The sequence below is a fragment of the Sinohyriopsis cumingii genome, chromosome 18, assembly GCF_028554795.1.
Source record: "Sinohyriopsis cumingii isolate HCF-2022 chromosome 18, ASM2855479v2, whole genome shotgun sequence".
Taxonomy (NCBI): domain Eukaryota; kingdom Metazoa; phylum Mollusca; class Bivalvia; order Unionida; family Unionidae; genus Sinohyriopsis; species Sinohyriopsis cumingii.
Window position 1 is genome coordinate 101,472,106 of NC_142978.1, and position 19,261 is coordinate 101,491,366.

At 35.0% G+C, this 19,261-nt stretch overlaps 1 protein-coding gene across 6 annotated transcripts in view; it reads right to left on the reverse strand.

The window, feature by feature from the left end:
- Positions 1-19,261, reverse strand: part of LOC149777604 (SANT and BTB domain regulator of class switch recombination-like) — a 115,734-nt gene that overhangs the window by 23,771 nt on the left and 72,702 nt on the right. For all 6 annotated transcript variants that reach the window (XM_089942253.1, XM_089942252.1, XM_089942250.1 and 3 more), the window contains 4 exons: positions 17,133-17,211; positions 14,412-14,482; positions 12,560-12,642; positions 8,343-8,437 (listed from right to left, as the gene is read on the reverse strand). In XM_089942253.1, coding sequence (XP_089798379.1) covers positions 8,343-8,437; positions 12,560-12,642; positions 14,412-14,482; positions 17,133-17,211 — 328 coding nt within the window. The remainder of the gene's footprint in view (positions 1-8,342; positions 8,438-12,559; positions 12,643-14,411; positions 14,483-17,132; positions 17,212-19,261) is intronic.

Sequence of the window (19,261 nt, forward strand, 5' to 3'; positions counted from 1 at the left end):
TTATTACTTTTCGTTGGAACATCTTGATTTAACGAGACAGTCCGTTGTTGATATACACTTCTGAGCTCGTGTGCAACGTCCTGGTGGTGTTGCCGAATATAGAGCGGTTGCTGTCATTCTCAGCGATAAATCAATGCTGCTAGAAGGCGTTGGTGGACGAATGAGAATCGTTGATGCACCAGTGGAAAACATGTAATTGAAAACATAAACGCGTTTACAATAAAAATGTCGTATAATGTTGTCAGTGTAGAGTTAACCGATGGTCAAGTCAAGAAATTACGATCAAAGTCGGCTAAACAATGTGGAACCACAATAACGTTAAAGCCGTCACAGATGGCAGGTGGTAATCATAAGATATCGTTGACGGCGCGTCAAATAAAACATTTCAACGATGCGATGAAGAATAAAAAGGGTGTTCAAATAGATTTTTCGGCCGCAGCGATTAAAAACATGGAAAAGACTGGTGGGATATTTCCGCTGTTAGCTGCGATTCCAGCGTTGATTGCCGCGGCGGCCCCAGCAGTGGCGAAGGCGGCGGCGTTGGGGGCCGTTGGTACCGCGGCGGGAATGGCATTGAAGAAGGCAACCGGGAAAGGCTATAAAAAAAAACGACCCGTAGCCGGAAAGGGTCTAAGACTACCGGGAACCCCGTATTCATGGTACTCGGGGAAGGGTCTAAGACTACCGGGAACCGTTTAATGACTCCTATGTCTAATTTTGATTTAATAAATGCCGCAAACGCGTTAGCGATAAAAAACTTCAGAGGTGTTTTTATGAGGGATCAATTACCGACAAAACCAAGGAATATTGAAACCGGTATAATTAACCTTGATAAATCCTCCGGAGCGGGGACTCATTGGGTTGCATACGCAATTGATCCGCTTGCGATCGTCTATTTTGATTCATACGGGTTAGCCCCGCCAAACGAGTTCATGCGGTATATCCGGGCGTGTTCAGCCCCGGTTTTTTATTCCACGCTGCCAACACAACAATTAAGTGACCCACCGATATGCGGCCGTGAGGTATTGAACGTACTCGCGGCTATTTCATCATCGCGGAAACCACCTCATGTGGTTGTAAACGAATACACTAGTGGGGTCGTAGAGGCCCGGCGGGTTAATTAAAAACTGGTTTTTTTTACAATAATAATGATTGATATCTGGGGACGACCGGTTTCGGCGCTGAAAGCATCCACGGAAACGATCGCCACCGATGACATAAAAAAACTAATCGAGGATGAAATCGCTGATACGTTAAATTTAACCAGTGTTGACCCGGGTGAAATAGTTGTATTTCAAGACCGCCAGGGTAAACTGAAATCCAGTAATGTGTCGCTGAATGACGTTTTAATACGACAGCGTGATGCCGCCGAGAACAATATCGTGTTGTATACCGATGACGGACGACTTAAATCAGGTGAATCCATCTTGACGATAAATGGAAAAATAAATAAACTGGGCGACAATTATATATCCGTGTTGGATTCGTTAAAAAATTTGTATGATAAATTTGACGCGCAAGCAAATCAGTTCGAGGGGATACAAAAGTCTGTCACCGATATACAACTCACTACTGCTAGTTTTTTTGGAACCCCGACGGTGACCGAACCGAATCTTGTGGGGATAAAAAGTACTATTTCGGAGTTTACAACGCTGTCTGGCCAATTTTACACGTTACGAAAAAATTTTAACAGGGCTGATAACACCATTGATAAATTCTTTGGTAAAAAAAATACCAAACCGGATGAAATTACAATAACTATAAATGATATAACTGCTAGTTTTTTTGGAACCCCGACGGTGACCGAACCGAATCTTGTGGGGATAAAAAGTACTATTTCGGAGTTTACAACGCTGTCTGGCCAATTTTACACGTTACGAAAAATTTTTAACAGGGCTGATAACACCATTGATAAATTCTTTGGTAAAAAAAATACCAAACCGGATGAAATTACAATAACTATAAATGATATCACTGCGTATGGACAGGAAATAGAAACAATCAAAAATGATGTTGAAACGATCAAAGCGGGGTTATACGTGCATATACGGGAAATAGGAACAATCAAACTTGATGTTACAGCGATCATAAATAATATAGACGCGCATACACAGGAAATAGGAACAATCAAAACTGATGTTACAGCGATTAAAAACAGACTACCGGAAATGACAAAAATAAAAATCCCTCATGGGAACACCATCAACACAGTATACACGATTCAGCATGGACCATTCACTTGGACTCCTGCACAGAATATAATAAATATCACCGCAACTGTTAAGGGTATTTATCGATTGACACTGGTTTCAATGATACAGTTTAATATATCATCGTCAAGTTCATCCGGGTTTAACAATACAATATCAACAATTATAGACAAGGACGCAACTGAACCGTTTACAATTAAAACCGATAATAAAAGTTTAACCAGGGCAATCATTACATGGTATGTGGAATTTGTAGCGGATCTAAGTAATTAAAAACACTAGCTCTTTTAAAATAAAAATGACCACCAAGGTAATTGAATCAGAGGTATCACCGACGTCACATCAATATCGATTCAATACCGTAAAAGAATTCTCCGCAAATTTGAAAACGCTTTCCGAACAATACCGTGTAAAAATAAAAAAATACCGCCGAAAAATAACCACCATCGACGCGGTCGTGTACTCGGTGTCGGGTATAGTAGCCGGTACTGGTGTTATTTTATCCACGGTGACCATGATGGCCCCGATCGCTGTTCCAATCGCTATCTCCGCGGCGACAACAATTGCTGGAGTCGCCAACGCAATCACTAGAAAGATATCATCGTGTTCTCAGAAAAAACTCAACGAGTATACAGTAAAACATCAAATAGTATCCGACGCGTACTCGAAATTATCCGGGTTGATCTCGTTGGCGATAGATAATTCGTTTATATCCGATGCTGAATTCTCCACGATGGTCCAGTTGTATGACTCCACGATGTCAAAAATCGAGGATTTTCAACTGGAAGCTGGAAACCACGTGGCTGAAACCACTTCAATGGGCTTAAAACATTCTCCTGAAACCACTTCAATGGGCTTAAAACATTCTCCTGAAACCACTTCAATGGGCTTAAAACATTCTCCTGAAAACAAGCAGGTTGTTAATATTCGGTGTTGAAATTAAACACTAGAAACAGCGAATAATAATAATGTCGCTGAACCCCGAAGGGTTTCAATTACTTCAACGGATCGCGGAGAACACCACTCCGGTACAAACAAGTATGATATCGATAACATCAACGAAGCCAGAATTCAGTGTAAACTTCCCTTCTCCGATTCCAGTGAAGGAAATAGCGCTGGCAAAATTGCGAATATATCACAGTTGGCCTAATATCCGAGCGGAAGCATTTAACGGACAACAACCTAATAACTCGCTGGTTTTTGCATGGACAAATAAACCCGATGGGACCCCAGACTGGAATGAGGTTACAATACCAACTGGGTCATACCAAGTAGAACAAATCAATAAAGAATTTCAACGCAGGATAAAATCGATCACAGGAAAAGAATCAAAAATCGCTATTACGGTTCATGAACCGACGTTATCGTCGACGATTGAAATAAGCACACCGGGGTATATGGTTGATATTTATAACAGTTCAATAAGAACCATACTAGGTTGGCCCATGAATCCACCTAATGAAATCCCCGCGGACTTGCACACGAATGCGCAATCGTATCATGAAATTATTACCAGTTATCTGGATGATTTGTCTATTATAAAAAGCACGTTATTACCCAGCAAGTTTATATTTCAAGACAGGGATACCATGCAATGGTATTTTCCGTATAAGGAAACTCCTGAATTGCAAGTCATATTAACAATTAATTTAAATGATATCGCTAGTGTTTTTATCGAGATTAATCATAATTACCAATTTCAACTAAAACAACTACGGAAAACAAAAGCACGAAAACACGTTGAGGTGTTAAATCAACTTATATCAGACATGGAATATATCAATGAACGAATCGTTAAAATAATATCCGCTAACAGCGATGGTAATAAACAAAAATTCCTAACCGAGTATAATATCACAGAAGCCGATTTACCCGATTTCAAGTTTCCAGGATACAACGCGCCAGAACTAAGAAAGTCTCTTAACGATTTTCTCGGTCCATCAATTATCCTCAGACACGATAACGGAGATGGTGGTAGGCATATTGCTCCATACAACGTAAATATCGCATCGGTGATAGCAATCAATCTAGTGTGTGATGTTATCGAAGGGAGTTACCAGGTAGATACCAAGCAATCAAATCAAGCTCAACAGGGGTATATCCTTTATTCATTTTCACCAACAGCCCCTCCCGGATTCTTAATCGTTGAGAGCCCGATTAATCCGGTCTATATGCGATGCCATAATTGGTTTTTAACGAGAATTAATTTCAGACTTACTGATCAGTCAAATAACCTAATTGATCTACAAGAGGAGGAGTTAGTAATCACTCTGTTTGTAAGATCATTGTAAATAGCCCCTTAGCAGCAGGGGGGGAAATGACATCGACGCGGTCGTCGCTGTGTTTACCGGACGCTGACGACGCTGGGATCGGCGCGCAGAAAAGTGTATTAAACCAAATGACGTCACCGTCGTGTAGGATGGACCGTCGTCGTTTTTTTTTTACCGGCGCTGACTACATCGGATCCGCTGAGTGCAGAAATATTAATTAAGCAAAATAACGATTGGACAAAATGTCGGATTCGCCCCCCCTGCTGCTATGCCCCAGTGTTAGACATCACTATAAACTGCCACACTACAGACATAATAGTCATATGACTAAAAAATTTTTACAAATCCAAATCACACACTCCTCATGAATGATCTCCCTTTTTTGATCACACTAGTGCTGAGGTATTTTTATTCCCACTTATGACTCTTGCTCTAAAGTTTATATGCAGACTTTTTATTTTCCAAAATATTATTAAATACAAATTGGAATGAGGAATTCACATAAAATTCATAAATTCAGTTCAAACACAATATCAAACTCCTTCTTTCCCAAAATAATACCTAAATAATTTCAGAAGGGATATGTGAAATGGATATACAGAATGAACATTTGTACTTAATGCAAGCTTAACCATGGAAGATTAAATGGGTAAATATTATCCCTTGTAACAGGAAATGTGGGCTTCTTTTACTTCAATTCAGCTTCGCAAGTAATTAGAAGGTAGCTTTGTTTTAAAAATAAAATTAAATAAAGATGAAACACCCTCCACAAACATCACAAAAGTGAATAAAATAGGCTTCCTATGTTAAAGAAATTCTGAATATAATTAGGAGCCTGGTTCAAAGAAAATAAAATTTCAGTTGTTGTAAATTAACTTCTGTTTGTGGCATATGGTAAGAATAGAAAGTCTAGACAGTGGCTGAAATGAAATGGAAACCTTGGTTATTGTGTCCAAAGCAGGCATGAACTTATCTGCTCATATTTATTTGTTAGAATTGTGCATTTAATGGTTGCATTTATATCTGAGTGATATATTAGCATGTCAGGAACATTGTAATGGTATGCCATATGTATCAGATGTTAGCTGTCAGTAGCATAAGTGTTGATATTGTATTAACACAGTATTTTCTTTGTCCAGTATCATCTTTGTTAAGAACTTGATACAAATTTTACATCTTTATAGGCACTGATCATATTTATTACAGGAAAAAGATCTATCTAATATTATAATACCATATATATGATAATAATGTCTCTGTACCTGAAATTATTATATTGAAAAAGACCTTTATCATATCTCTAATAGGAATGTTTATTAACAGTCTTAAAGTGGAGACTTAAGCCCTTGATTCTTTGGTCTTTGTCCCATTGTAACTCAAAATAGTCCTATATTTGGCCTTGCTAAGACATTATGCCTATATTAAAACATGTGAATCAAAACTTACTTTGATATGAACATTAAAGGAATTTACATTCCGGTAATACACAATATCTCAATACACACTACAGAATGTGATTATTGTTCTCCTGCTGTGATATGGACATTAAATAACTTGACATGCTAATAATACCCTGTATCTCAATACACGCTGTAGACTGTGTGTATTCTTTTCCTGCGATAATGCATAAAACATTTTATATTTATCAACGATGAGGAAATCAAGTAACAAAAGTTTATAATAACTAAATAATACAGTACTATCATAAAAATAAAACAAATTTAAAAAAAGCACCATTACATCCATGCTATTCTTCATACTTCATTCTCTGCCATCTCCCCATACATTTCCAGACCATCCAACCACTCTACCATCTTGTTCTGCCTGAAGGTGTGTGTGTGGGTGTGTGTGTGTGTAATCAACAGTATAAATCAATGTTAACGTCTATAAAACACCTACATTTATATGCCAATGTTTGTAGTCTCTATTTAAAAAGGTGTAGGAAATATGTGTAACACAACACATCGGACATCACTGACAAACACATCAGATTATTCCAAATCTGAGTATAATGTCAGAACATGGATAAAGGTTTCTGAAATATCAGTAAACATATTGAATATATATTCTGTGAACACTGCAAAACAAAATCTTTTAACAGAGATTAAAGGCATATTGCTAAAATTAAAGAAAGGAAATAATATTATATTTAAATATAATTTAATCTGACTTGGGCCATGGCAGGTAAACCAATTACAATTTTCCACTGAAGTTTGAGTTTCTCTAAGTATAATTCTGTTCATAAGGGGTCAGTGTCAACTATTCTCACAGCACAGTGAACCTTGCATATGATAGCTGTGAAACATGAATAATTTTTAAATTTTGAAAATATTGCTCTAATTATGTTGCTCTATCACTATTTGAAGCAGAATGACTGAAGGTTCTGGGTTTTGGTGTTTTGTGGCACAGACAATTTCTCAAGGTTATGTTGTGCCAAGACAATTAAAGTGACTTGCCAACAGACACATAAAATCACCCAATCCAATGGTGGCATTTGAACCAGCACCCTTCTGGTCATGAGTCCAATGCCTTAACCACTTGAGCCATTATGGTACCAAGACTGAAGGTAACATGTATCAGATGAATATGCCTATCACATTAATGAATGTATTTTTCACATTACTGAATGTACCTTTCACATTACTGAATGTATTTTTCACATCACTGAATGTACCTTTCACATTACTGAATGTATTTTTCACATTACTGAATGTACCTTTCACATTACTGAATGTATTTTTCACATTACTGAATGTACCTTTCACATTACTGAATGTACCTTTCACATCACTGAATGTATTTTTCACATTACTGAATGTACCTTTCACATTACTGAATGTACCTTTCACATCACTGAATGTACCTTTCACATTACTGAATGTGCCTATCACATTATTGAATGTGTCTATCGCATCACTGACTGTACATTTCACATTAATGAATGTATTTTTCACATTAATGAATGTACCTTTCACATTACTGAATGTATTTTTCACATCACTGAATGTACCTTTCACATTACTGAATGTGCCTATCACATCATTGAATGTGTCTATCGCATCAATGAATGTATGTTTCACATTACTGAATGTATTTTTCACATCACTGAATGTACCTTTCACATTACTGAATGTATTTTTCACATCAATGAATGTATGTTTCACATTACTGAATGTATTTTTCACATCACTGAATGTACCTTTCACATTACTGAATGTGCCTATCACATTACTGAATGTGTCTATCGCATCACTGAATGTACATTTCACATTACTGAATGTATTTTCCACATTACTGAATGTACCTTTCACATTACTGAATGTATTTTTCACATTAACGAATGTACCTTTCACATTATTGAATGTACCTATCACATTATTGAATGTGTGTATCGTATTGTTGAATGTATTTTTCACATTACTGAATGTATGTTTCACATTAATGAATGTATTTTTCACATTACTGAATGTATATTTCACATTAATGAATGTACCTTTCACATTACTGAATGTGCCTATCACATTACTGAATGTGCTTATCACATTATTCTGTATAGCTGAGGACAAGAGTAAACCTCTTTTTCTAAATCATCTGTGTTACATATTTGCAATGTGTCACTGCAGTTTTACATACTTTTTGACACTTTCCTTACCTATAAAGAAACGCCTTCAATGTCTCATTGTGTGGTGTTAAATTTATTAACATACCTGTCATGAGCTAAAAAACCTCTATCATTGTTTAGAAGAATGACTTCCTGTACAACCATTGCTCATTAAAATAGAGATAGTTCTAGATATCTGAATCAATATGTCAGAACTTTGCTTGATGTAAGTTGATACGTGTTGCTTCTGTTTCCTGTTACCTGAATTGTTGTTGCTGTGACTGTTGTTTAGCTTGATGCTGCAGATATGCTGCCTTCCACTGAATTTCGAGTCTGCTGAAAACTCCACCAGCATACTGAGAAAAAAACAGAAAAAACCCACAAATGAAAATGTGTCCATAGAGATGAATAACTTCCCACTCTCCATTAAACAGCACTGTATCAAAAGCAACAGTGAAATCAGGTTGTTTCCCTTTATCTCCAAACATAACTGTGTGGATTAATATTTTTTAAATCATATTTTTAAATATGGTATTGCCAACACTGTCACGTACTAACCCTATCCATTTCTTTCTTTCTTTCTTATTGCATACACTATATGATCACAGGAAAGTCAATATTTAGAGTTTTATCTTATCTCATCTCAGCTTTGTGAAGTGTAAACAATTTGTGAAATCTCAGATCTGGTAAATAGTACAAAAGATGAGCTGCCAATCTGAGATGCTCTTGCCCTCAGCTCACTAAGCATGGAAACCCAAAGACAGAACATGATGATAAAAAAAATGAGGCACCCCAAAAGTTGGGGCACTAGAAGCACCTTAATTTTAAATGATTGTAATTAAAGGATTGAAAAAGAAAATATATCAATTCTTATCTCTGTAGCATTCAAAGAATAAAATGTATACTTTCAGAAAGAATGTTGTGAGATTTATTGATACTGCATGTTTACAATGTGAAAACTATGTGATAAATTTGAGAACATTACACTTTTACTGGGGGTATGGGATAAATTTGAGGACATTACACTTTTATTGGGGCATGGAATAAATTTGAGGATATTACACTTTTTCTGGGGTATGTGATACATATGAGGCCATTACACTTTTAATGGGATATTGAGATAAATTTGAGGACATTACATTTTTACTGGGGTATGGGAAAAATTTGAGGACATTACACTTCTAATGGGGTATGGGATCAATTTGATGACATTACATTTTTACTGGGGTATGGGATAAATTTGAGGACAATCCACATTTACTGGGTATGGAATCAAAACACATCCTAATTATATAAAAAATATCAATATGGTTTAATATTAAAATCAATGATCAACAATAGTACCATTTTTTGGAAAGTCTTTGGTATGACTCGGCCGGGGATTCGAACCCACGATTTTCCGCTTCCAAGGCAGACACTCTAACCACTAGGCCACTGGAGTGGTCAAATTTGTACAAATGATGCCAATCTATGATCAAATATAGCTACTATAACAAAAAGTAGGGACATCTTTGATGGACTTGTACTAAAATTCAACTCAATTTGTAACATCCTAGAACTAAAGGTTTCTTATATGTCCAAATGAGACTAATCTCATCAGTTATGACTACTAAAAATGCAAAAATAAACCTCTTTAAATGACCTAAACTCACAAGGTACTGAACATAACTGACAAAATTTGACAAAAAACACCCCAGCATGAAGGGCTTTTACATGTGTACATGGGATGCCTACCACCTTCAAATAAAGTTGTTACTAAAAATGGCAAAACCTTTAACAACATTTAAAAATTGCTGATCAGAATCTGACCATGAAGGCTTTCTAATTATGCTGATCCTGCATCAAATATGGCTGTGTGACTAAACATAGAAAACATTTAAACAACTTCAACTATAAAAAAATACAGTCAAGGGACTTTGACCAACTTCAACAAAAACTCATCCTGGAATATAGGCCTTTCATTATCGGACTGATGATGCTTACATGCCATTAAAAATGAATGAAGATACAAAAACAGAGAAACCTTGAAACATCTGTTTTCATAACATATACAAATGACAATAATAAATTAAATTTTTACACAAAAGCTTTCTTCTGACCCTGATTTCTTGCCTAATTGTTCTTGCATTTGGCTATTAGGCAAAATGTCAGCAATCCTGCTTGGACCTCTTGTTTTGTACTATATCACATGATGAAAGTATTTTACTAATCCTCTAGTGTTTCTATTCATATAATTAAGAAATTTCAAAAAGCAATCATTATGTCATCTCCCCTCAAACCACCACCCCAACCCATTGAGAGCTTGTAGAGTTTTAACTTTAGATGAATAATTGCATTTTTATAAAGTTTTCAGTATGTGTTATTAAACAAATTATTATAGATTGATATAACTATAAAAATAATGTTGCTACTGATAAAAATGTCTTTGGATCATAATAGAAACTGATCAAATCAATACAAGATCACCAATCTTCCAAAATAAATATGTCTAGTGAAAATAAAACAAAAACAGTTCCCTGAATCCTTTCTCACTTCAGACACCACTTTTACTGCATTCCTTGGACTGCGTCAGAGATGCTGCCAATATGTTATCAAAAAATAAGGGAGGAGGAATATAATAAAAAAAGAGGGAGAGGAGAAAACAGCCATAGGTCATTATTTACCTAACACTTCAATATCTATCTTTCTTCCTGCTCCACTCTGTTTGAGCCCTACTGATATCAAAATCTTTAAAAGATGTCACCTCTAGTTGTATAATTAAGCATTAATCTGTTGATTGATTCTGAGCCTAATCTGATCCCTACCTGAGTATGAATAGAGTTGTGCTGACAACCCCCTTTCACAGTCTACTGTCTGAAGAGGCATATACAGAGTTAGATGGAACATGCTGGAAAACTGTTGTTTATTGTTGTTATGTACAATTTTCTACAGCTAGCTTAGCCTCCTGGAACACGCTGGAAAACTGTTGTTTATTGTTGTTATGTACAATTTTCTACAGCTAGCTTAGCCTCCTGGAACATGCTGTTAAACTGTTCTTTTTTGTTGTTATGGACAATTTTCTACAGCTAGCTTAGCCTCCTGGAACACACTGGAAAACTGTTCTTTTTTGTTGTTATGTACAATTTTCTACAGCTAGCTCAGCCTCCTTGAACACACTGGAAAACTGTTCTTTATTGTTGTTATGTACAATTTTCTACAGCTAGCTTAGTCTCCTGGAACACGCTGGAAAGCTGTTCTTTACTGTTGTTATGTACAATTTTCTACAGCTAGCTTAGCCTCCTGGAACACGCTGTTAAACTGTTCTTTATTGTTGTTATGTACAATTTTCTACAGCTCATATGTATCATCTGTAGGATACTCCTGCTCCAAAATCAGTTTTCACTAACATAAGCTCCGCCAAAGTTTTCCTTTCTTAATTCAGTGCTTTACTGACTACTATGCCAGATTTACTATATGTTCTATAATGCTGTATGGGGATTTGTAATTTGATCAAATAAATATAATTACTTCTTATTTCCAAATTTAGATTCTCATTTTTTAAATTTACAATAATCTTTATACTGGGGATATACGGTTTTGTACCACATGATCCCACAGGACTAAACCGAGACGAGGAGAAAACAATGAATATTGTACACTACTTTTAAATTGTCTGTATTTTAATTCAGCTGTTTACTCTGCCTTTTCTATTCTGAATTTCAAAATACTGCTGAAATGAGGAGTTGACTGGCATGCCATCTGTTTTTGTCCATCCAGCATGTACATTGGACTCATAGTAAACACCAATTTCAGTTCCAAATCATTCACTGGTATCTCCATTAACACTTTGCCAGCTCCAATAATCCAATATAATTCCTAACTTTAAAAATAAACTGCCTTCATCACTATCATCAGCCAGTATTTTGCAAATGACATCATCTAAAGATGAACCACACTGGGAATCAACCACTTCGGGTTTTCTAGGTAGCCCATAATATAAAGGATAATTTGTAAAAGTTCCTTGATGCAAGGTTCAAACTACAACAGAATGCTACATCGGGGGCCCAATGTGCAAATCAAATTTAGTTTAAGAACCATTCAATCAAGCCAAAGAACCAGATGTGTAAAAAGCTAGGACAAGTGCAACAATACTTCTACTGGTGTGATTATGTTGTGATAAGCACTTTAAGGTCGAATGGCAGAATAATATGGTATGCTGCATGAACTACATTTTTATATGCACAACTTTAAACTAATTTGTCGGAGCTCTTACACATCAAAGGTCTCGAATTCATACAAATTTGTCACAATTCACAAAACTGCATGCCTGGTAGCATCTCTGCTGCATGCCAAAGTTATCTGCAATATTCACATATGATAGAAAGACTGAAATACAAGTGCCCCATTAATAATGAGGAAATTAACCACCATTAGATGGAACAATGTTAGTTCTACATTTACAACTATTTCTAATGATAATGGATTATTTTTTTACTTACCTCTTTCCTAGGTTTTTCAACTTTATCAGCATTCAGTCGAAGCTTAGTCAGATACATCTGAATTTCTCTCATTCGTCTCAGATCTGACAAAGAAAACAATCACGACTTTAAGTTTTTATTTTTTGTGGTGTTTTATGGCAACAGCACAAGTAGAAATTTAAAATTTTTTATGCAACTGGATACACCATAAAAGCCAGCTTTTACTGATCCAATGGTCAGATTTTAAAAAATGTACTTTCAGTCATGTGTTTGGCACATGCCTCCATCAGACACATCTTACTTCCTGTAGGAGGACTGAATGGGCCTATTCTTACAACATGTGAGAGGATTCAATGGGCCTGCTCTAACGACGTGGGGAGATTCAATGGGCCTATGCTTATGACATGTGGGAGGACTGGATGGGCCTATTCTAACAACGCATTTGAGGACTCAATGGGTCTATTCGTATGACATGTGGGAGGACTGACTCAATGTGCTTATTCTTACAACATGTGGGAGGACACAATGGATCTATTCATATGACATGTGATAGGACTGAATGGGCCTATTCTTAGAACATGTGGGAGGACTCAGTGGGTCTGTTCTTTTGATATATGGGAGGATTCTATGCAATTATTCTTAGAACATGTGGGAGCACACACTGGGCCTATTCTTATGACATGTAGTAAGATTCCATGGGCCTATTCTTATTATATGTGGCAGTACTCAATTGGCTTATTCTTATGATGTGGAAAGATTCAATGGGTCTCTTCTTAAGACATGTGGCAGGACTCAATGGGCCTATTCTACATGTCTCAGCCCAATGTGGGTAAGTTTTTGTACACTTCCAATTACAGTTTTGTGAGTGCATGAATATTTACAGGGTAAATATTTGTTATCATCTTTAGCTATTATTCAAATAAGTACAAAAATAATTACACTTTTCATGAACTGATGGTGTATAAAAATTATAAAATATGAAAAAGGACTGACAGTACTGCAGTTAGGTATGCATTCTCAGGCAAAGGAACAGCCAAATATATGAAAGAAAACCAACAAAATAATTTATTCTCACCTTATATTTTAATATCATCTTGTTTCATATTTCACATGTATGCATGACCATATTAATAAAGACCGTAATACAAAAGACACAGAACATTTCACGTGAATGGGATTGTTTTCATAATGCTTGTGCTGGAAAACAGAACTTTCAATTTTGTGACCTTATAAATTTTTGGCAAAGTAACAAACTTACATTTAATAGATCTGATACTAAGTCCTTTATTTTATTTTGTTATTAAGTCCTTTATTTTATATTTAGCTGGAATTACTCAGAATTGCATCTCTCTCTCTCTCTCTCTCTCTCTCTCTGTGACACACACACCACACACACACACAGAATCATCTTTACTTCAATATTTGCAACAACATTAATCATAATAATGGTTCTTTTCTTTCGTTCTTTTTTTCTTAAAGAAAAAGTTCCAACCCAAGAGATCACATTAAATAAACTAAGAAATAAACAGCTAAACCTTAAGATGTTTACTAATTGACAGTTATAATTAAGTATCATCTAAGTTACACATAACATGTGAAAAAATGCCCTGACAGTAGCAGTGTTGAATGCAAACCAGTATTCTGTTGGACTGACTATTATCTGGGTCAAACTAACTAAATTCCATCATTTGTTTATCATAAAACCCCAGTATTTTTCCATCATACATAGTTATTCAAGGCAAAGGAAATAAAAAAAATCTTACTTCAAGATTTACAGGACTTTCAGGCCTAATGGAACTCTTCCAAAAGAAACCATTATGCATTTTCATGATTATGGGAAGACAACTGTTAACATGATGCTAAGTTACTGTACCTTCTTGTCTCTGGGCATCTTGATTGTACCGCAGTGAACGCCCAACATCCCAGGTGGACTTCTTAGTTTGCCTAGGGAATAAAAACATAACTTTCACTTGAAATAGCCTGAAAAAGTCCCTGTGTCATTAACATGTAATAACAAATGCTAAATTTGGGACTGTCTCATTTTCTAATGTTTAATTTTTATTTGTGGGTCATGAAATAAAAAATATACAGTACATATCTCTTTCCTTCCCTCTCTTATAAAGTAACCAGCCATTATCATGCCATCATTTAAAGTTGCCAACAGAGAGATATAGAGAGAGAGAGCATGTTGAATAAGTAATATAAAAAGATTGCATGGTGCATATTTTTCTCCTTAATTTAAAATTTAATACTTTAGTTAGTACCTAAAAAAAATAGAATTAATTCATCCTGAACTACAATGGTGATGCAGAGCTGAAGACTTCATTGCTTGATCAAAGCAATTATTTTGAACAAATGAAAATTTGTTAGCAGACTGAAATTTGAAACTCTCTAAACCAATGAATCTGAATTGACTGGTCAATAATATAGCATGTTTGTAAATTGTAGTCATGTTTCATTCGACTAACAAAAATTGCTGCCATTAAAACAGTCTGATAAATCCAACTGTCAGATAATTTGATACAGTTTGAATGACTTGCAACACTCAAATGTTTCTAACCAGCAAAAACCTTAACAGAAAATTGTAACAAGCAATCTTTAGAGTGATACTGCCTCCAAAGCCATCATGGAAAAGTGATATTTATGTCATAGAGAATTTTAAGTGATGCTGCTTTCACAGCCATTTATGTCACACAGAATTTTGAAATGATACTGAATCCACAGCCTTCTGTCTCTCACAGAATTTTAAGTGATACTGTTTTCACAGCCATCATGGAAAAATCTTATCTGTGTCTCACCATTATCAGAAAGACATTAAAAAGAACTTGGATAAAAAAAATAGGTGACCTGAAAAAAATGTATGATAATGTGTATCACAAATTATTTCGTTTTTCTTGACATACAAAAATCCCCATCTGCCTGTTGTAAATAAATTCTTATGTCACTTGTTTAGGCTCAAATAAACAGTAACACAAGAAAGAGTGAAAACAAGCTTTGAAAAATACAATAATTTATTTCCCTGGAAAAATTCTGTAAAAATGAAAAAAATATGAACTTACGTTTTTATAGAATCAAATCCAAAAATAATCCAAAAAATAATCTGAGAATAAAAGTTTAGTAGTCCTAATAACAAAATGTTCTACTGATCCACATTCGAATCCCAACAAAGAATCAAATATACATAACAAAATATGATCCACAACAACAAAAATTCCCAGTGAAATAACAACAGCATATTGAAAATGCATGATTATAGGAAAAATCACATTAAGAAATTTAATTAAAAATTCCTAAAGCTTTTCTTATTCTTAACATATTTCTGCTTTTGGAAAAGTTTAGTTCCCTAAAGTTAAAAGAATCAAATTTAAAAAAATAGTGATAAATAAATTAAATAACAAACATTCAGTTAGAAAATGTGAAAAAATTCACTGTTAAAGTAAAATTGATAATTTGCCTGCAGATAATAATGACTAATACTCTGATATCAATAAGACAAAAGGAAGAAGATGTTGATTTAGCTATAAAATATATGGTAAAAACGTTTTTCTTGTAAGTATGCACAAATTACAAAAACAAAGACCAGTGACAACAGCTCCACATGAAATGTTAAAATGCAGTACACAATTCTACACTGTGTCACTGATGCAGTTGTCCACTACAAGTCAAGCTGCTATTACACACTGAGTAGCTGGTTGTCTATTACAGAGGGAAGTTTGATTTGTCCTTTCTGAGTAGTTCGTATGGACATTTATGAGGACTACTTATTGGGAAAAAAACAGAATTAATGAAATGGAGTTCTTTTCATGGCATCTTTGCTTCAATTCAAACTGATAATGAGAAAATTCTAGAAAAAATTTCTGTCCATATGAATCAGTGTTGACCAGTGTGAACACATGTTCGGTTATGACATCATGAAGAGATGCATTTTCTCAGGAACTGGTTGCTTATGACACTGCATTAAAAAAAAGTAGTGCCATAACTGGTAATTTATGACACTGCATCAAAATAGTGTTATAATTGGTAGTTTATGAAACTGTATCAATATAAATTAGTGTTATAACTGGTAGTTTATGACACTGCATCAAAAGAAAGTAGTGTTGTAATTGTTAGTTTATGACACTGCATCAAAATAAAGTAGTGTTATAATTGATAGTTTATGACACTGTATAAAAATAAAGTAGTGTCATAATTGGTAGTTTATGACACTGCTTCAAAAGAAAGTAGTGTCATAACAGCAGACAGGACAATACTTCTTTAGGGTCATATGGTACAATTTGGTACTTTGGTTCCAAAACAAGTTTGGCAAGGTATCTAGTCCTGATATCACACATGTATATTCACAACATCAAGCTGTCATCCAAGGTAAAAGTATGAGTATAAAAGAAATATCACTACTGCAATTTTTGTTTCGTTGTATATAAAAAAAAATAAAAGCATAGTTTACCTTGAGATAGATTAAATCTTTCATCCATGTTCATTTAAGCCAATTTTGAAACTAGTTAGGTAAATTTTCATATTTTCTTAAATTTCATCTGAATTAAAAACTTGTGAGAAATCATTCAACTTCACATTTTCGAACAATGTATTGACATACTCAAAATCAGGTGCATCCATCAATATCGCCTGTGGATCAATTGTCACACAAGACTTCTTTGTCCCTCTGGCTTTTCTTCCTGAAAAAGATAAAGAATCAGATAAAGTACAATAAATAAATTTGGTCATTCATTATTCAGTATATTTAGCAATTTTCACACCAGTGATGGAAGTAATCTCTCTTTTTCATTTACTCAGCTTTTTAAAAGACTATATCAAACATGATCACCCTCCTTATATTGGTGTATATGGAGTTCATATTACAAGGCAGAGTTCATTTTACGTGTGAAAATGTAAATTTTGACCTTCACCCCTTCCTCCTGCTGATTGCATCCAGGATCTGAAACTTTCATTGTCATCTATTTATCTACTTAACATATTCAAAAGAATATTGTTACCCTCCCTAAATCAGTGTAAATGGAGTTTAAATTATAAGAAAACTGTCATGAATAGAAGTGTAGACACTTGAATGGACAGATGGACATATGGATGAACATGTACAGATATAATACATTTGATTTCTTCTTCATAATTCTAAAAGAAAACATCTACCTCTTTAGAAGCCATGGTAGCTCAATGGTCAGCATGCTGGACCTGTCATTAAAAGGGTGTAGATTCAAAATCCTGCCATCAGATTAGCCCAGGTCAGCTAACATGGCGTGGCCTTGGGCAAGGCACTTTACTCCAACTGCCTCAATAATAATAACCTACCTGTGCTGCTATGCCATAAAACACCAAGCCAAATCAAATCAATGCCAAGATGATCATGGGCCATAACTCTTACAAAGACAGAATGTGCCCTTAGCTTATAAGATCTGTTGCTGAGATGAAGCTTCATTGCAAATATTTAGTTCAAATATAATGGGAAATATGGATGCTAATGCATTCACACAGCAGACAGAGAAATATAAGCATGGGCAAAAAGATGGACAGAGACCATTTCTCTGTCCCCATGTCTCTGCACCAGGGGACATAAATCTTCATAAAAAATGGCATAGAAGAACTTATCTTGAGAGACCACCCCATCTGCCAAAAAATAATGGTCTCTCAAAATAGGTTCTCTCTAATGACAGGTCACAACACTATACAATCAATAAATCCTTAAGAATAGATAACCCAGCCTCTCAAGACAGGTTTTACTGTACATATGTTGGGATTTTGTTTTCATTTTATATGCAGCTTGCAAAATGCTAATATTATTCCCATTGTGTCACACAATTCATAACAAAGGAATATCATGCTGTGATTTATCGTATTCCATATAATATCTACATTGTTTGACTAAACATTATTATTTGAGCAAATTTTGTCAAGTTAAAGTTTGTTACTAACTACACACCAATAATGTCCTGATCATATGTATCTCCTAAACGAGTTAGATTCAATGATCTATGTTCGGAATTCTCCACATTGGTGGTAGTCTCTCCCAATATGGTGTAATGTGCACATGCTATAAGAGTTAGGTCAGGTTGCCTATCTTGGGTATTCTCCACTTTGGTGGTAGACTCTCTCAATATGGTCATGCTAAATAAAATACACTTAAGATCTGTTTTGAGAATATTTTAATCCACTAAGTTAAGTGACACTAGGCACTAAGCACATATGATGGCAAGTTCCCAAAAAATTCTACCCTGTTTTTGCAGCCGTTTCCCTCTCACAAGGCACGCTGAAAGTTTGGAAAATTTTGACACTTGGTATGAGTAAATGTTCATCAATAACCGATCAAAAATATGTTTAAAGGGGTATAATATTTTCGAAAATCTGCTACAAATAAAAATGTTTTTGAAAATCAACTGTCCCTACTAAGTCAGCATATCACTTTTGTTTGTGAAATGTTTGTTAATAAAATAAACACGACAATATATTATTGGACTAATCTGTAATGGCTTTTCATAGAGTCTTAGTTGGCCAATGAAAAAACTGGCAGTAGTTAGTTGCCCAAGCAAGAACTTGCTGTCTAGTACTTACTTAGATGCCCAATGTTAAAACAGCTCCTATTTCAAAGCATTCAGTACTGTAATGATCTGGACAAAAAAAATCTCAAGGTAATGCAATCCTAAGTAATTTTAAGATACTAATCTAATATCTAAATGTATTTTGCAAAGAATTTATTGACAAAATGCCTATGTT